This window comes from Rhea pennata, chromosome 15 (genome assembly GCF_028389875.1).
Source record: "Rhea pennata isolate bPtePen1 chromosome 15, bPtePen1.pri, whole genome shotgun sequence".
In the NCBI taxonomy this organism is placed as follows: Eukaryota; Metazoa; Chordata; class Aves; order Rheiformes; family Rheidae; genus Rhea; species Rhea pennata.
In genome coordinates, this window is record NC_084677.1 from 16710340 (window position 1) to 16727316 (window position 16977).

Genomic DNA, 16977 nt, shown 5'->3' on the forward strand with positions numbered 1-16977 from the left:
CGTTGTGGGGTGTCCCCTGGGCTGGGAGCTGCCTCCCCCGTCCGACCCCGATGCCCCTCCTGGGGCGAGGGGGAGGCAGCTTCGCCGGGGGCAGCGGGGGGCCCGGCGGCCTGGGCCCTGCTTCTCTGGGTGCTGAAGGGCTCTCTGGAAAGGGGGTGGTGGTGAGGGGAAGGGAGTTGTGGGGCAGGGGATGGGGGGGGGGATGTGGTGGGGAAGCATGGGAGGACGGGGGGTGCAGAGCAGGGCAAAGGCGGGGGGCGGCGGGGGGGATGCGGGGCGGGGGGGGGTGCAGAGCAGGGCAAAGGCGGGGGGCGGCGGCGGCCGGAACGTGGGGCGCGGGGCGGCGCGGGGCGGCCGGAGCGGCGCGGCGGGTGCGCCGGCCCCGCCCGCGGCGGAAGGACGCGTGAGGCGGGCGGACCGGCCGGCGGCGCTTCCGGCGGGGCGGCGCGCGGGGCCGGGAGCCGGGCCGCGCCGCGCCGCCCGCCATGGGCATCCTGGAGAAGATCTCCGAGATCGAGAAGGAGATCGCCCGCACGCAGAAGAACAAAGGTCTGGGGCCGGGCGGCCGGAGGGAGCCGGCGGGGTGGGAGGGGAGGGGGGCGCGGGGGATGTGGGGCGGCTGTGGGGGGGTGAGGTGCCTGGGGGTGCGAGGGGCTGGCGGGGGTGGGATATAATGGGGCTGGGCTGCGGTAGGGGGGGCTGAATGGGGGAGGTTGGGTGCAGGGGCATGGGGGGCTAAGGAGGATGGTTAGGGGCTGGGGTTTTGGGGGGCTGAGGAGGATGGTGGGGGGCTGGTATGGGGGGCAGAATGGGGGAGATGGGAGCTAGGTATGGGGTGGGGTATGGGAGCTGAATGGGGGAGATGAGGGCTGGGTGTGGGGTGGGATATCGGGGGCTGAATGGGGGAGGTGGGGGCTGGGTACAGGGTGGAGTATGGGGGGCTGTATGGGAGAGGTGGGGGCTGGGTACGGGGTGGAATATGAGGGGCTAGCATAGGATATAGGGGCTGAGGGAACAGCTGTGGGGCTATGTTATTGGGGGGAGGCAATGGGGAGAAGAGATGGAAATATGCAGGGTAAAGCCCAGGGGGTGTTGGGTGGGGGAAGGGCTGGGGGCCTGGGATCAGGTATAGGGTGCTGAGGTGTGGGGCTGGCTCTGGGGAGGTGAGGTGCTGCAAGAGCGATTGTGGGGCTGCGGTGTGGGTCAGGGGGAGCAGTCTGGGGGCGCTGGGTTGAGGCACGGGGAGAAGAGATGCCTAGAGGTGTGAGGTGCCAAGGGGGTGGCTGGGGTGTGGGTCTGGGAATAGGGAGATGCAGATGGGGGGAGCTGGGGTGCGGCGTGGGGTGGTTTGGGAGGCTGAGGTGGGGTTTGCGGGCGCAAGGGCTGAAGGGGAGTTTGGGGTGTCAGGGAGCAGCAGATCCGGAGGCCGAGGAGGCTGGGGGTGACTGGGGGCAGAGGGGGCATCCGCGGGGAAGGCCTGGGGGGGGGGGGGGCTGGTCAGCGGCACTTTGGGCAGCCCCTCGCTTCCCCCGCTGTGGATGGCTTGACCCCTGCGGGCGGGGAGGCCGCGGGCCTGGAGGAGGCGCTGAGCGGGAGCCCTGCGAGCGCCCTCGCTCCCCGGGGAGCTGCAGCGAGGACCCCGCGTGCGCTGGCGCCCAGGCCCCGGCCCTCTGCCGCAGCACCTTGCTGCTTCTGGAGGCGTGAATAGCGGAACAGGGCAGATAGCGAATCCTGTAACCCCCTGGGTTTCTTTTGCTTCCCTATTACCTTTTTTTCCGAATTAGATGTAAATTCAAGTCTTCTGCTAGGAATAAGTCCATATGTACTTTCTCGTATATCAGCTCTGACTTAAAGGTGTTTCTAAAAACTGACAAAAACAGAGAAAAAGATGTTCCATTTCTGCAGGGACGGATATTGCAGGAGTGCCTTGGCGTAAGGAGTGTTTGTCCCAGAGTGACCGTTCCCCCCGTGGTGGTCATCTGCTCCCTGAATGGCTCCTTTCACTCCTGTTCACTCCTGTACCTGCTCTTCCTCTAGTTTCCTCCTTTACCCAGCAATACTTTTAACTGTTAATTTCCCTCAAGCCTGATCTTTTTTTTTTTGCAAGTTATTTGAAGGTTTGCTTTCAACGGTCGATATTTCACAAGTTTATAGAATGTCTGAGGGCAGTCTAGTGCGCATGGCAATAGCTGAAATAGTGACTACCCATTTTTTTAAATAAGACTCTTCGTTCTAGAAGCGGATTGACAGCAACTCTCTGTTACCCAGTTGTTGCGTTTGTGTTATTCCAGCTACTGAGTACCACCTCGGCCTGCTGAAGGCGAAGCTTGCAAAGTACAGAGCTCAGTTACTAGAACCCTCCAAATCCTCTGCTGCTAAAGGAGAGGGCTTTGATGTGATGAAATCTGGAGATGCCAGGGTGGCACTGATTGGTTTTCCTTCTGTGGGTAAGGTCAGTGAGTATTTGAGCTAATTCTCTAGCACATATATTTTCTAGTCACCAATCACTGCAAATGCTTCAGCTTGTCTCTTCCTGTTTCACTTTCTTGCCTCGACTGAGCGGAAAGAAAGTTATTGTGCACTGAGAGCTGAAAGTTAGAGCTAGGGAAAATAACTCTCTGTCTTGTGTGTGGAGCACTATGGTACGGACTGAGACTTGGCCTTGTCCAGACACAGCGCTGCTAAGAAAAGGATGAAAATGGTCTTTCATTCAATGAAAGTCCTGGCTGTCTCATGCTACCGCTTTCATCACTGTGCCCAGAATAGCGACAACCAAGCTTTTAAAAGCCCACCAATGTCTTCTCAGTACCGCTGATAAACACTTCTTGAGTTACATATTTTGCTGAACATTTGCCAGGGCTATTTGAGTATCTCTAGTGATGGTGATATCTTGCATTTCAGTCCACGTTTTTGAGTTTAATGACTTCAACTGCCAGTGAAGCTGCATCTTACGAGTTCACAACCCTGACATGTATCCCAGGAGTCATAGAAGTAAGTAGGATTTTTCTCCCTTTAGCAGAAGCTAATTGTGGCAAGAAACTCAGATTTGTAAATGTGTCTATTTGCTCCACTTACACTTGTGCTACCACTGGGAAGCAGAAATTAAGAAGCTAAGTGATATCCAAAGACTTCTACTTTAAACTTTAGGAGATCTTGAGTGTTTGCAGTATCAGATCTTCTACAACCTGCAGTGCTGATTTAGCACTTCTGTAGGCCACACAATTCTTCAAGATTGACTGCCTGACTGGGATTTCAGATACTGCAGTTAAACTGACCAGAGCAATAAGACAATTCTCAACTGAATTTTTTATAACCACTATTGGCGCCATTGACCAGATGGCTGGAAACCTTGACAGATTTGTTTTTAATGAAGCTTTAAAAGAGGCAATCTGTACTGTAATCAATTTGGAAAGAAAATAAACTACTCCTGTCCTTGAGGAGTTTTATTAGTGGTGCTCTGCGCATCCATCAGTAAAGCAAATGATAAAGGGCATCAAACTGAGAAGCATCCAAGAGTAACGAGAAATTTTGGGTCAGAATTAAAAGCAGAGTTAACTAATGAAAGCTACCGTATTGGTATTAAAATGAATACAAATATTGTAACACATTCAAAAAGGACCTCTAACTCCAGTTGCTAGCTAAAACAGTTACTTAGGGCTTCACCAGAGCAGTAGCTTGAAAGCAGATGACCCTGCAACTCTGAAGAAAACTCTCCCATTATTTCCTGGTGCTGTAGGGCTGCAGCATAGCTGAATAATTCTAATTCAGCCAGAAGGAGACAGTGGCATTGCTTGCTACCATGCTTTATGTGTTAGACTAGATTTTTTTTGTGTGTTTGTTTATTTTCCTTCTTTTCCATTTCACCAACTCAGGAAAATGTTACTTTTGTGCTGTGCTGGTTCCCTGGTGCTTTGTCAAACCACAATCATCTGACGCTTTAGGAGGTCAGAACCTAACATACTGCAGTATGACCCAGAGTTAAGTAAGAAATACTCTGGAGATTGTTTCAACAAAATATATTCATGGGCTTTGTGCAAACCTACCCTGCTCTGTCAAATTCATTCAGTTCCACCATCTGCAGGCTTTGGACCTGAGTGCTTGGTTACAGCTTTCAAGGCAGTTTAGAGGTCCTGCACAAGATTTTCAACTTTTCATCTTTCTGTTTCCTTTTCAGTACAAAGGAGCCAATATTCAGCTCTTGGATCTACCTGGGATCATTGAAGGAGCAGCACAAGGTTGGCTGATCTCTGTTTGTGCAGCTTACAGATTTACTCTCAATAGCCCACCAATGGCTGTTGCAAACGTACTGTTAGCACGTTTGCTGGGCCAGTAGTTCCTGCATTGGCTTTCCAGACTTCAGAGTTCTTGATCTTGAAAGTGAGGCACGATTCTTATCCCTGAGCCCACATAAGACTGTATATGTAGCAGAAAGATGCTTTTCTGGAGGTGGGAGCCAAAGCAAGCCAGTCACTTCTCACCTTCCTGAATGAGCGTTATCTTGCTCATCTGCTTTCTGGTATGGAATAAATCTGAAGAAAGATGCTAGAGAGGCAGAGAGGAAAATTACAGCTAAACAGTAACTTCTCTTGACTGATTTTCTGAGTTCCTGTCAGTCCTCCCATGACCCCTGATTTGGGGAAGAGATGTTAGCTTTGTCCCTCTGCTTCATCACCTCATTGACTGGTTTTGTCAAAAGAAGCTTTATGAAGCTTAGGAAAATTTCCTAATGGTCTCATCTTGGAGGAGTATGGCCTTGTTAATAAGGACACACTCCTTTTTTTGACCAGAGGGTGTAGCTTCTTTGCATGGGGGCCCTCAGCCCACATCACTCTTCTGGGTAACCTGTCTGTACCAACTGGAATTCTATCATTGCAAATGTCTGGGGATGTCTGCCCTGCAGGCAGAGATGTCATCTCAACCCATGCAGCCATACAGAAAGCTTTTTGCTTGCTAGTCTGAGTAATGATTGGTGCAGCAGCAGCAAAGACTATTTGTTTGAGCTCGTGCTACATTTAGGAGAATATGAATGGGCCAGATGTATTCCCCATACATTCCCCAACAGTTGATTACAGCCAGTACAGGACTGCAGGATCTTTTTTCTTGTTTCTAAGCAGCTGTGTGGGGTAGGAGTCCCTTGTATGTAGCAGGACTCATAGTTGTTTTCCTACCTTGATATGCAGCCCTCTTTTCCCTTTTCAGGGAAGGGCAGAGGTCGGCAAGTGATAGCTGTGGCCAGGACGGCAGACGTTGTTATTATGATGCTGGATGCCACAAAGGGTGAAGTGCAGAGGTGAGTACGTGCTTCTGGGCACGTGGGATTGTCGGTTGGTGGACCGGGGTCAAAGGTTCGAATATGCCCAGAGAACACAGCAGCTCTCTGAACAGTGTGAGCTGTGCAGGTTCGGGAGTAGGTATTTAAGTTCTTGAGCGTGAGATGGAGATTGTGCTCTATTAGAAGGATGCTGGCTCACTGGGAACAGCATTTAGAGTGCTTTCTAGGAATCTTGGCTCAGGCTTCCCCGCTGAAAGATCCTTCCTGTGGGATGGTTGTTGAGAGATGAGGATATCATGCTAGATTTCCACCACAGACTTTATTAGCTGTGGTTGTATGTTGCTGTGCAAGTTTATGGGAATGCCGTGTCAATGCTCAGATAAAGATCATAGTCAGAAAGTAAATATCTGGATCACATCTGAGTGAGCTCAGTGTAACAGGTACTAATGCACACTGTCCCGGCAGAGCCCTACTTGAGAAAGAACTGGAATCAGTAGGAATCCGTCTGAACAAGAACAAGCCAAATATCTATTTCAAGGTGAGATTTCCTGAGGTGCTGCAGCCACAGTTTATACCTGGCTGCCTAATCAAAAGCAAGATCGTTTTATGCTGCCCTTATGTTGGACATACTGAAGAGTGGCTATGGATTTCGCAGACTGATCTTGGTTTATTACCTTTCTGCAGCCGAAGAAGGGTGGAGGCATCTCCTTCAACTCGACTGTAACATTGACTCAGTGCTCTGAAAAGTTGGTGCAGCTCATCCTCCATGAATATAGTATCCTTTTCTGAAAGGGGAGACCTCTGAGCTCCAGATCAGCAGCTCACAAATCAAGTGGTATCTGCTGTGGGGCTATGCCTTTCTGTGACTCTTTAGTGCTTGCTGGATTAAGAACAAGCCTGGCTGGGTCTTTTCCTTCTTTGTTATGTTTCCCAGTCCTCCAAGCAGCACCAAGAAAGCTCAGGTGGTTGGCTCATAGCAGTGTTTAGAAGTGTTGGAATTTGGACCTTGACAACATTCACCTCAGAAATCTTCAACGCTGAGGTTCTCTTTAGGGAAGATTGTTCTCCTGACGAGTTCATCGATGTGATTGTAGGCAACAGGGTCTACATGCCATGCCTCTATGTGAGTATCTCAGAAATAGCCTGTCTAATACAGCACCAAGCATCTCCTGGTGCTGACTGATCTTGAGCAAGACCATTCTTTGCTGAAGTAAACTCTATGCCTTCCTGAATGCTAAAGCAGTAGCATTTGAGGGTTAAAAGAGTAGAAAACGCTACTCAACGGGGAGTTTTTACTAGCTTTGTGTGCGCAGCTGTACTGTATGTGCGTTCCCTGTGCCCTCTTGTGGCTGGTTTCTGTGGAGCAGCAGCAAGCTGCGTGTGTTGGTGGCGTGGTGTTTGCTTGCATGGCAAGGATACTGCTGCAAGTTCTGCATTTGATGTTTTTCATGAATGATCCCATGTGCCAGAACTCACTTAGCAATGCTGTTTGATAGTGACTAGGTTTATAATGAAATCCAAGATGCTGAAAAATATTTCAGAAGTCATCGCAAAGGAAGAACCTTAGAAGACCCGATGCTATGTTTAGGCTCCTGAATCCTAGCAGTTTATTCTGCTAAAAACCTTGGCCTTCCCTCTGTTTGGTGTGATCTGTTTTCCTGTACCAAATGCCAGAACTGCCTTGTTACAATTGCGTGTACACAATTTACTTCCTTGTAGTGTTGCTGAATTGACTTCCTGAATGATGTGTTTTTTCTTTGACTTAGGTTTATAACAAGATTGACCAGATATCTATGGAGGAGGTGGATCGTCTTGCTCGGAGACCCCACAGTGTTGTAATCAGGTAGGAACACTTGTAGCTGTCACGCTGTTTTATGCGCTGGCCCAGATAGTTTGGTTGTTCATTTCACACCCCTTTCTCAAACTTTTCCCCCAAGGAGGGACTTCTCCCTGGGCCGCCTCTGGCTGCTGGGGTGAGAAGTAGCAGGCTGCTCTGCAGTGTTTTCAGGGCTGCCTTCCCCTGGAGAGGCAGACTGCATGGCCGCCTCACTCTGTCTATAGACCAGAATAAACCAGTCTAGCTTGTTCCCTTAGAAGTGCTGCTATATCTCACTGGGGCTTTGCTGCTTCAAAGCTGCTTTCTGTTCTGAAAGCTCTATTTCACCTTGTGTTTTTCCTCTACTGACCTCATTAGACACTTCCCCCCTTGTTTCCTAGCACTTTAATAAGATGTTTCACCTTGCTCTTCTGGATCTCTGAGTCACAGCAGCAGTAAACACTGAGATATTCGTGGTGTTTTGCAGCTGTGGCATGAAACTGAATCTGGATTACTTGCTGGAGAAGCTCTGGGAATACCTCGCGCTTACTTGCATCTACACTAAGAAACGAGGACGTAAGTGAGGATTAGTTGAACTGAGGATTTGAAAAGGCACAAAGGGCTGCTGGCCACCAACCACACACAGGCTATCAGAGGTGTGTGGATGCTCTCTTCAGAGCATCCTTCTGCAGAGATCTCTTCTGTCTTGGAGATGCTCCAATTACACTCTCCTTGACCAGTCTTCAGTGTTAACTCTTGGGAGATGCTTTTGTTCCATCTCAGCCAGCTTTGCATGTATCCCATTACAGCCCTCTTGCTCTCTCTCAACACTGTAAGTTGAATTTTCCTAAGGCTTTGTGTGGTAGTATCATAAGAAAATAAAATTTGCAAGTTCTTGGTTTCCCCCTTATAATAGCTATTATATGCGCTTTGTAATGAACTGTTCAGGTGATTGCTACCCAGAAAAGGTTTCTTTTTTCCTCTGTGGGAGGTCTAGTGATAACCATGCTGAGCTCCTGAGGCTCAGCAGTGCCTTTGACCCTCCTTTTGCTTTACAGCTCTCTTGCAGTTTTGCCCAGTGGTGAAGGCACATCTATAACTTGTTCCTTTTCAAAGATCTTTCTCCTTTGCTTGTGAATGGCTGTGGCTCTGAACTGGATGGATGTGAGGAGAATAAGGAATTATCTGTGAGCTTGTTAAGCTGTGAAACCTTGGGGAGTGTACAGAAAACTCCAGAGTGGTTCTATTTAATTTAGGCCTGTGTGTTTTGACTGGCTTTTTTTGCTTATCATTTAAGACAAGTATTTGGAATGGAGTTGGAGCAGGTGAACTGTGAGGAGGCAGTCTACTGTGTGACGTGGGTAACTGTACTTGTGGGTACTCGAGCATCTACAGAACCAGTTTGATGCTTCCAAGTACCTGGTAGCTGTTCTGTCTGGGAGGCTGCTGGCAGTGTAATAAGAGGAGGAATTTGGGAGTAGTAAGCACAAAGCAATATGAGATGGTGTTGGCATGTTAAAACAGATTTGATGGAAAGCCAATGCTGTTTTTCTCTCTCTCTTCTGCTTTTCCATAGAGAGACCAGACTTCACAGATGCCATTATTCTACGGAAAGGGGCCTCTGTGGAGCATGTGGTAATTTCTTTGCATCTTTTACATTTACTTGGCAGCAGAAGGCAGGTTCCTCTTGGGAGTCTGCTATTATGTATTTGTGCTTTGTAAAAGTTGGGATATATCAGTATTTTGTTGGGCTTCTCTGCTTGTTACCTTGACTGGTTTCATCTGCCTCAGGTTTCTTTCCTAGCTGCTTGTGTTTGTAATAAATGAAAGATAGCAGAAGTTACTTAATGCAAGCCAATGAAAAAGCACATGGAAGTAGTAAATGGGGGTTTATGTGACTGGTAATTCCTGTATTCCTGTTCTTTATTGTATGTTCTTTAAAGTGTTGTTAGCTGGCTCCTAAAGTCATGTTGTAATTTCTGACATGGATCCAGTTCCTGGGTGTTAAGCATGTTGTTTGCAAAGTAGCGTCACTGAACTGTCTAATGATCTGTCTGTCTGTCTTGCAGTGCCATCGAATTCACAGATCATTAGCCAGCCAGTTCAAATATGCCTTGGTGTGGGTAAGTGCATAACAGCCAGTGAAATCCCTGTCCTCATTCCCCTCTGGCAGGTCTGCTCCTAACCCTTCTGCCCCTTTTGCTTTAAAGGGGACAAGCACAAAATACAGTCCTCAAAGAGTGGGCTTGACTCATATGATGGAGCATGAAGATGTCATTCAGATTGTCAAGAAGTAACCCTCTTTGCTGCTCTTCGCTGGTGCCTGGCCTTGTCTTAATCACTAAAATTGGAACTGACCACATAAAAGCAAAACAAAACAAAGAAGAAAAAAGAAAAAAGGGAGATGATCCACAGCCAAGAAAGCAAGAAAGCTTCTGTGAAGCTCATTCCCTTAGAGAAAGGCAGGGAGTGAGGCTACTCTACTTGCAGGTGGGGATGGGGGAGATGGGTTTCCATCTTGCAGCATTTCAAGTGAGATAATGCCTCTTAAATAAAAAAAGGAGCCCATTCTTCCAGGACATAGCTCCTAGAGCCAGCCACCTCCTGCCCCTAGCAGGGTTTGCACGTGTGTCCACCTGTTAACCTACCAGTGGCTTGCTCAACCAGTGGGAAGTTTATGGGTTTATGTGAGCAAAGCTGGCTCGGGGCTTTGGGACAGGGAAACCAGGACTAAGGGAATGTACTGGTGCTTTGCTGCATGTCCATTCATTTAATTTAAGCATTTGAAATGGAAATATCTGAAATGGAAACAAAGTTCTCCCTCCCCTGCTTGCTGAACATATTGCCTCTACAACTTTTGCTATGGGCGACTTCAGTCTGTGTATCTGAGATGACCCTCAGCTAATTTACAGTGGTCTCACCTCAGTTATATTAAAACCTGGCACTCCGTGCCTCATGTTAGCTCTGTAGTGAGGTTTATAGGACATCCGGTCCAACTGGTACTACCGAGAGAGATCAGAAACAAAACCTTGCTAATGAATGATTGACCTGGCCAAACTGCGGCAGGGTATGATCAACGAGCCATAGGCTGCAGTGAGAATTTACTTCTGGCATATCGCTGGTCCAAGAAATTATCTTGGGAGTTTCCTACTTTACTCTTGTCCTGCCCATTAGTCCCCAGGAGTATTGCTGGGGATCTGCTTCTTTCTCAGTCATGCACCTAAATTCTAGTAATAGCTCTTTCAGCTTGAAGCACCATCCCATGCCATGGGTTCCACTTCAGCCCTGTTAAATAATGTTGCTTGTATGGATATTTTTCATCAGAATTTTGGGATTTTTCTAATCATGCTTTTTCATTGAATATTGATGCTTACCAATTCAGAGTGCCTGATAGAGAACAGCTCTTTTCTTCTGGGATCAAGAGCTGCCAATAGCATTTATTTTCTTTCATTGAAAAAGGATTCAGTCTGATGTGGATGCTTAACTGTGAGGACAAATCTGATAGCAGACCTGTCCAAGCAGGGCCCCTTCCCTCTCTTTTGTGTTCCTCCCCACCCTTCCCAAACTGATCAAGCGGAAATGGAAGGAATATTTTATTTGAGAAAATAAAAGTTACTATTTCATGTGAATTGTACATGTCTACCTGCAGTTGTTAGATAGTTCAGCGTGTTTTCTAAATCTCTTTTTTATCTTGGCCAACTGAGGAATCCTACATGCTATTGCAAGAGGCTGTAGGGTGAAACAGGTTGTGAAGTGGCTGAGAGAGTGCTCTGAGGCTGGAAAGAATCTACATGAGGTGTGATGGAAGCTATACAGATAACATACACAATACCCAAGCTAAGAAGGTGACTTTGTAGTTTCCCTTCATTGTTCCTGGCTTTGTTCACAGCTGGAATTAAGAGCAAATCCTGGCCGTGGTGGAGCCTAGCAGAGAATGAGCTCCAAATTAGCTGCATTATGCCTGAGCTGACTTTAGAAAGCAGGAGCTTCTCTGTGTGAATTGGGTGGGATGCCGTTCCAGCACATTGACTTGCCCTTTAAATTTCCTGTGAAGGTTGCACAGGCAGAGCTTCCTGCACAAAGAGTTCTTTTGGTTTCAGTTTGTCCCTGGGTTTGAGATATATATGTATTTTTTTCCCCTAAACTCCAAACCGAGGAGCCTGCAATGGCCCAGCGTAACAGACAGGATGGCCAGAATTGCTAAGTGTGCCTTGTCCTCAAGCCAGGTGGTGTGTGGAATGGGGGGAATCTGAAATGCAAAGTATTATGTTCTAGTACATGTTCTTGGTCAGTTAGTAGCTACCTCTCAGTGTGCTCAGATTTCAAATTGTATAGTCCAATCGGCCATTGTTAAAAACCTCCATCTAATTAGCCTTAGTCTTCATTTAAGAAATTGGGCATTCTCTTATCCTGTTCAGAATGGACTGATATGTGATTAAACTTGGTATGAGGAAGGAGTACAAACACTTAAATTAGAAGAAGCTAACTCTTTTTTTTTTTTTTTTTTTTTTTTTAAGCAAGAGTAGTGGGTTTTTTTTGCAGGGAAGTTTATAGCTGTGTGTGAAAATATATGCATTTAATTACACACTGTGTTCATTCTTCCAGACAGTTTCCCTAAGTGCTCTACACACTGACACTAAAAGCTGCAAGCACTGCAGTTCAGTGCAAGAGCAGGTTTGCCTGAAGATCTCTCCGAATCCTGAGAAAGTGAGGTACTGAGAGGGGAAAATCTGCTCCAGCGTTAGTATTGCTTCAGAGCCTGATTTAGCTCCTGGAGCTGCCTCCTGAGGCTGATGGGAATTGGTCCGACCCCTTGTTAGCTCTGTGAGAGCTAGCGAGGGAGGATGTGGTCAGAGACCCTTACTGAGCATTCCCGGGAAAAGGCAGGTGCCTCCTCCCATCGAGGAGGAGGGGGTGCAGCTGATTTTAGGAGGCAGGAGCTGTAGCTTTGCCCCCCCAGAAGCAGGATGCTGCCTTTTTCGACCCAGAAGGGAAGGCTTGGCTGGACAGGAGTTTCCTGGGAGGCAGAGCAGCCCTCAGCAGCCTGGCTGGGTTGCAGGCTGCTGTTCTGCATTGCAGCCCCTGCCGTTTCTCTGTTCTCTCAGCTGGCTCTGGCTCCGTTAGCGCTGCGCCCGCCTCCCAAAGGGCTGCCCTGATTCCTGCCCTGTTCCTGGGCCCACTTTGTTTGCGGAGCGCAGCTGCGCGTCGCTCCAGAGTGGCACTCCAGGTGTGAAGCGGAGTGAATCGGCTTAGACACAGTCCATCAGCTGCCCTCCATCTAGTCCTGGAAACAGCGAAGGCCCAAGGCGTGCTCTGTTTAAAATGCCTGTTCCAGGCAATCAAGCAGGTTTGATTGGCTGAACACTCCTCTTATAATTTAATTTAGTCAGGAATCGTTTGCAAGGTAATAAAAAGAGACTCTGACTCCAAATACATTCATTTAATTCAATGAGAGACGGTTACCGCTGCGGGCTTGCCTCAGCCAGCTTCCCTCACCCCATCACGCTGACATCTTAAAGTGCTGCTCAGGGCTATATATAAGAGTCACGATCCGCAGTGACAGCTTAATTGTTTCAAATGCTGACAAGGGTCACCCCCGACCAGACATCACGCGCTGTGCAGCGCTGGCTCGGGAGGCTGGGGAAAGCAGGATTTATGGCTGGCAAATAGTTTTGAATTCCTCTGGTTGGGCCTGCTAAATGATGAACCCGCCCCTTGGGGATTGGGGCTATTGATTGTAATTTGCAGTTAAGCCTTCACTTTCTGAGGAATCAGCATAATAAATACCCACCGCATTACTGCAGGGATGCGGTTCGCGATCGCTGGGGGGAGGCCGAGCTGGGGCTCGCCCCTCGGGGGGAGAGGAGCAGGAAGCCGAGATTTTCCCAGCGCCTGCAGCGTGAAGGGCCGCGGACCCGGTCCCGGCAGCGCTCGCTCCCGGCTGACGGTCCCAGCCCCGTGAAGGAGGAACCCGGTGCTGGGGGAAGGATGTGGCTTTTGAATGCTCTTTAACCTGCCGCTCTCAGGCTGAAGGCAGCAGCGGGGAAGTGCCCCCTACTCACCCCGAGGTAGCGAGGGCACCGGTAGTGGCGAGGTGAGGGGGCTGATGCCTCCATCTAGATCCCTTCTCTGTGCTTGGTCTGGGGAGCCCGTCCGGTCCTGCCCTCCTTCGAAGGGGGACATTTGTGCGTGGCCCCGTGTCCTCGTGATTTCTCTTCCTAACCCTGCTTTGGCTGGGAGGGAGGTGTGTGTCGAGGCCGTACACCAGCTGTTTGCGTGCCCTTGAGAGGTGATGCTGATCTACGCCCCGGGAGGGAAGGGGCTGTGGGACCATCCAGCTGCGTCCCCGGGGAGGGAGGGAGCGGGACAGAGCTGGCTGCCGCTCCAGCCCCGGCCTTCCCTAGCTCTGCACGGGGACGGTTAGCTCTCGTCTCTCCGCTCACGAGTGGAGATAAGAATAATAGCAGTCATCAAATATGTATTGGGCAGCAGCAGCCGGCAGCTGCCGCGCAGCAAATGTGGTCCTGCGGGTGCCGGAGGAGTGATGGGCCCCGGAGGACAGTGAGGCCGAGAGCGTGACTCCGGCTAAGCCGGGGGCTGCGGGCAGTGCCGAGCCAGACGAGCGCCATGCGGGCAAGCGAGGCTGCCCTAGGGGAAGGGCCGGGGGTCCGTGAGCCAGGCGGCGTGTTCCCTGGGCTTGTGGAGGCCGCGGCGGCTTGGCCAAGGTGCCGAGGAGAGACCTTGTGCAAGATGCTGCCCGCGGGAGGAAGCCTGCCACCGACACAGCGGGGCAGCGCAGGGCTCGGCTCCTCTGCGTCGGGGCACGTGGTCGCCTCTGCCCCTTCCTGTCTCCTCACAATCTTTAACCTCTCCATCTCACCTTCAAACGCGCCTTCCCCGCAGCCGCTGCATTTCTGCCGCCCTTCAAAGCAGAGCTCCTCACCCTCCTCCCTAAAGACCCCATCCGTCCCCCATGAGCATCTGCCCCGTGTCTCCTGTCACCCCTTCCCCAAATTCCTGTTACCTTGCAGATGTTTTACCCCAGGAGACCTCCCTGGCCCGGCGGCTGACGCCGCTGAGATCCGCAGGGCCCCCTGGGCTCAGCTCTGTGGCCGGGATGATGATGGTCTGCAGCTGCAACCTGCTCCCAGACGGCGCCGGGGCCTGGCCGGGGCCGCGAGGCAGCGTTTGCGAGCGCGTGCCAGATGGTTTAGTGCTAATCCCGGGACGCATCGCTCCCAGCCAGTCTCTGCTCCGCAGCATCTGTTCCGAGCCCTCTCCCCTGGATAACGCTTCCCTGGCGGGCAGGTTTCACTGTCAAATGGCGGCTGGCGGGCAGGGAACGGCTGTGCCTGCGGGCAGCGTGCGTCGCCCTGCTGCCGCCGGTCCTGCTGCTTCCCTGGCTCCGTTTGGGGCAGAGCCCGATGCTGGAAGAGGCCGATCTGCCCCACGGCGTGCCAGGAGCGGGCGGCTGGAGAGGTGAGAGCTGCGACAGCGGCTCTGCGTGCGCGTAGCTGTCGGAAGTGGGTGCGAGCAACACAAAGCCACGGGAGGGGCGGGGGTGGCACATCTCCCGCTGCTCCGTCAGCCCCGAGACATCCCGCGTCTGAAGGCGCCCGCAGCTGGAGCGGCGGCCGGCCGGCTCGCTGGGCGGGTGCCGGTGCGCACAGCTCCCGCGGGGCCGGCGCGTTCCCGCTGTAACAGGACACAGGTTGTAAGCGGACACGGGGCTGGCGGGTAACCGCAGCGCTGCTGGAGACGGCGGAGCCGCCGCCGGCGCCGCGCAGCTCCCCGGGGAGCTCGGCCTCGCTGATGCCAGCAGCCAAAAGGTACGGTGCGTGGGCAGCCGCGCGTTGCGTCGCGCCATGCAGCGCTGGGGCGGGCGAAGCAAAAACCTAGTGGCCAAAGTCTCCCTCGTCTCTGCACTCCGGCATCGCCTTGTCTGTCCGATTTCCGTGCTCAGCCTCTGGCTGTATCCCTGGGGCGAGGGGGCGAGGGCTCCCGGGCACCAGGGCAGGGTGTTCCTGGCTTGGCCCCGTGGGTTCACGCTGTTGACGGATGCCCCGGGATGCCCCGGGATGCCCCATCGCCACCCCAGGGAGCCTTTGCTGCTGCGGGGGTTGCACCCAGCCAGGCTGCTCTGGGCTGGCAGCCTGCCCCGGTCCCTCCACCGGATGCGGCCGTGCCCAGGACCCCGGAAACAGCCGCGCAGCATGGGCACTGTGCAGCTCGGGTTTTGTGGCCTGCAGAGCTGAGGCGACGTGTCCCGGCTTCCCAGGGTGCCTGCTGCGGCAGCCAGCGTCGCCCACGACCCTGAGCAGCTCCTGCCCTGCCGCTGTCCCCAGGCACCCCGGCACATGCACCCCCTTTGCCCGCTCTGCTGGGGCGACTGTGGCAAAGGCAGGCGCTGGGCGCTGCACCCGTGGGTGTAGGACAGGAGATTGGCTGCCCTGGGGAGGCAGAGGGTCCTGAGGAGGTGGGGGGCAGCAGGGGGGCTGAGGAGAGGGCAGTGCCTGCATGGCGCTAAGCCAGCTGGGTGGGGGCCAGGCTGTGAGCTCTGCCTCGCCCTCTCTTGCTCTCCCTATCTCCATCTTTCCTCTTGGAAAGTCCTTATCGCCGGCAGGCAGAGCGGCGCTCACCAGCATGGCCATGGCAACGGCGGGGGCAGCCCTGCCAGCGCCGCAGGGCACAGAGAGCACTGCCAGGCCCTGCAAGGCCCTTCCCTGTCCTTCCCTCCTGGGCTCCCCAGCTGCCCCTGGCTTTCTGGCTCCATGCAGGGCAGCGGAATGAAGGTATGGACCATACAGGACAGCTGGATGGAGGTAGGGACAATGCCAGGTGGTGGGATGGAGGTAGGAACTTAGAGGAGCTTCCCACCACCCCAGGTGGTGGGAACCCTTGCTTGCTGCTAACAGCTTCCCTGGCAAAACCTCCAAGCTCAGCAGAGCTTGGGCAGGGGCAGAAGCTTGGCGAGGGAGGGGGCCTGGCTGTGCAGTGGTTCCCCTCCATGGAACGACTCGGGTGCAGTGAGGTGCTGATGCCAGCCACGCCGCTCAGGCCTCCCTCCATGAGGGGCTCTCCCAGTCCGGGGTGCTCTGGCTGATGGGCTTTGGTACAGAGGATGCTGCTGGCTGTTGGGTTTGCGTTGCTGCCTTCACAGGTCTTGCCTCCTCCTCCTCCTCCCATGGGTCTCCTGAAATATTCCCATGAGGGGGTCAAGCAGATGCCTTCTGCTCACCACCAGCCCCTGTAAATGGGCAGCAAATTCTCATTGCCGCTGCTTAAACTTTCATGAATTTGCAGCCATGGGAATCCAGGCCTGACATTAACATTTGATGCGGTCGGTCACCCTGCTGTTAACATTTGATGTGGTCACCCTGCTGCTGGGCACGTGCGCGTGCGGACACGCTGCTGGCACCGCCGTGGGGCACACGTGTGTGGCACGTGCAGACCCGCTCGACAGCCACGTGCAGACACATGTGGTGCCCTACGTGTATGCCCGCATCCCTTACAGCGTCGGCCCTACACAGGCTCTACAGTGCACCCACATGCAACACCCGCCGCTGCGTGTCACCCATGCAGCCTGCGGGAGCCAGGCCAGCTCATTCCTTATCACTCCTTCCCGGTGGGGCCGGGTGACTTGGTCCCGCTCCAGGTTAGTGGCGTCAGACTCCTCCTCCGCGGCTCTCCCCTTGGCTGCAGTCCCAGTGCCGTGGGGTGGCGTGTGCCTGGGGACCGCAAAATTGTCTTGTCTCTCTTGGTGCCTCGGTCTGGTTTTGTGGTGTCAAACGGAGTTTGCGCTTCGTCCTCCTCCAAGTTAAGAGGAAAAGGCTGGTTTCCCAGGCGAGAGAGCAAAGCACCCCGAGGTGTAGGGAAATCACAGAGTTTG

General features: G+C 52.5%; 1 protein-coding gene across 1 annotated transcript; it reads left to right on the top strand.

The window, feature by feature from the left end:
* Positions 1-443: 443 nt before the first annotated feature.
* Positions 444-10717, top strand: DRG2 (developmentally regulated GTP binding protein 2). The gene is made up of 13 exons (XM_062588307.1): positions 444-549; positions 2292-2452; positions 2902-2991; positions 4175-4235; positions 5200-5290; positions 5738-5810; positions 5957-6047; positions 6298-6395; positions 7039-7115; positions 7576-7664; positions 8665-8723; positions 9158-9211; positions 9299-10717. The coding sequence occupies exons 1-13, from the start codon at positions 486-488 to the stop codon at positions 9383-9385; spliced, it is 1095 nt and encodes a 364-aa protein (XP_062444291.1). The 5' UTR covers positions 444-485; the 3' UTR covers positions 9386-10717.
* The last annotated feature ends 6260 nt before the right edge of the window (positions 10718-16977 follow it).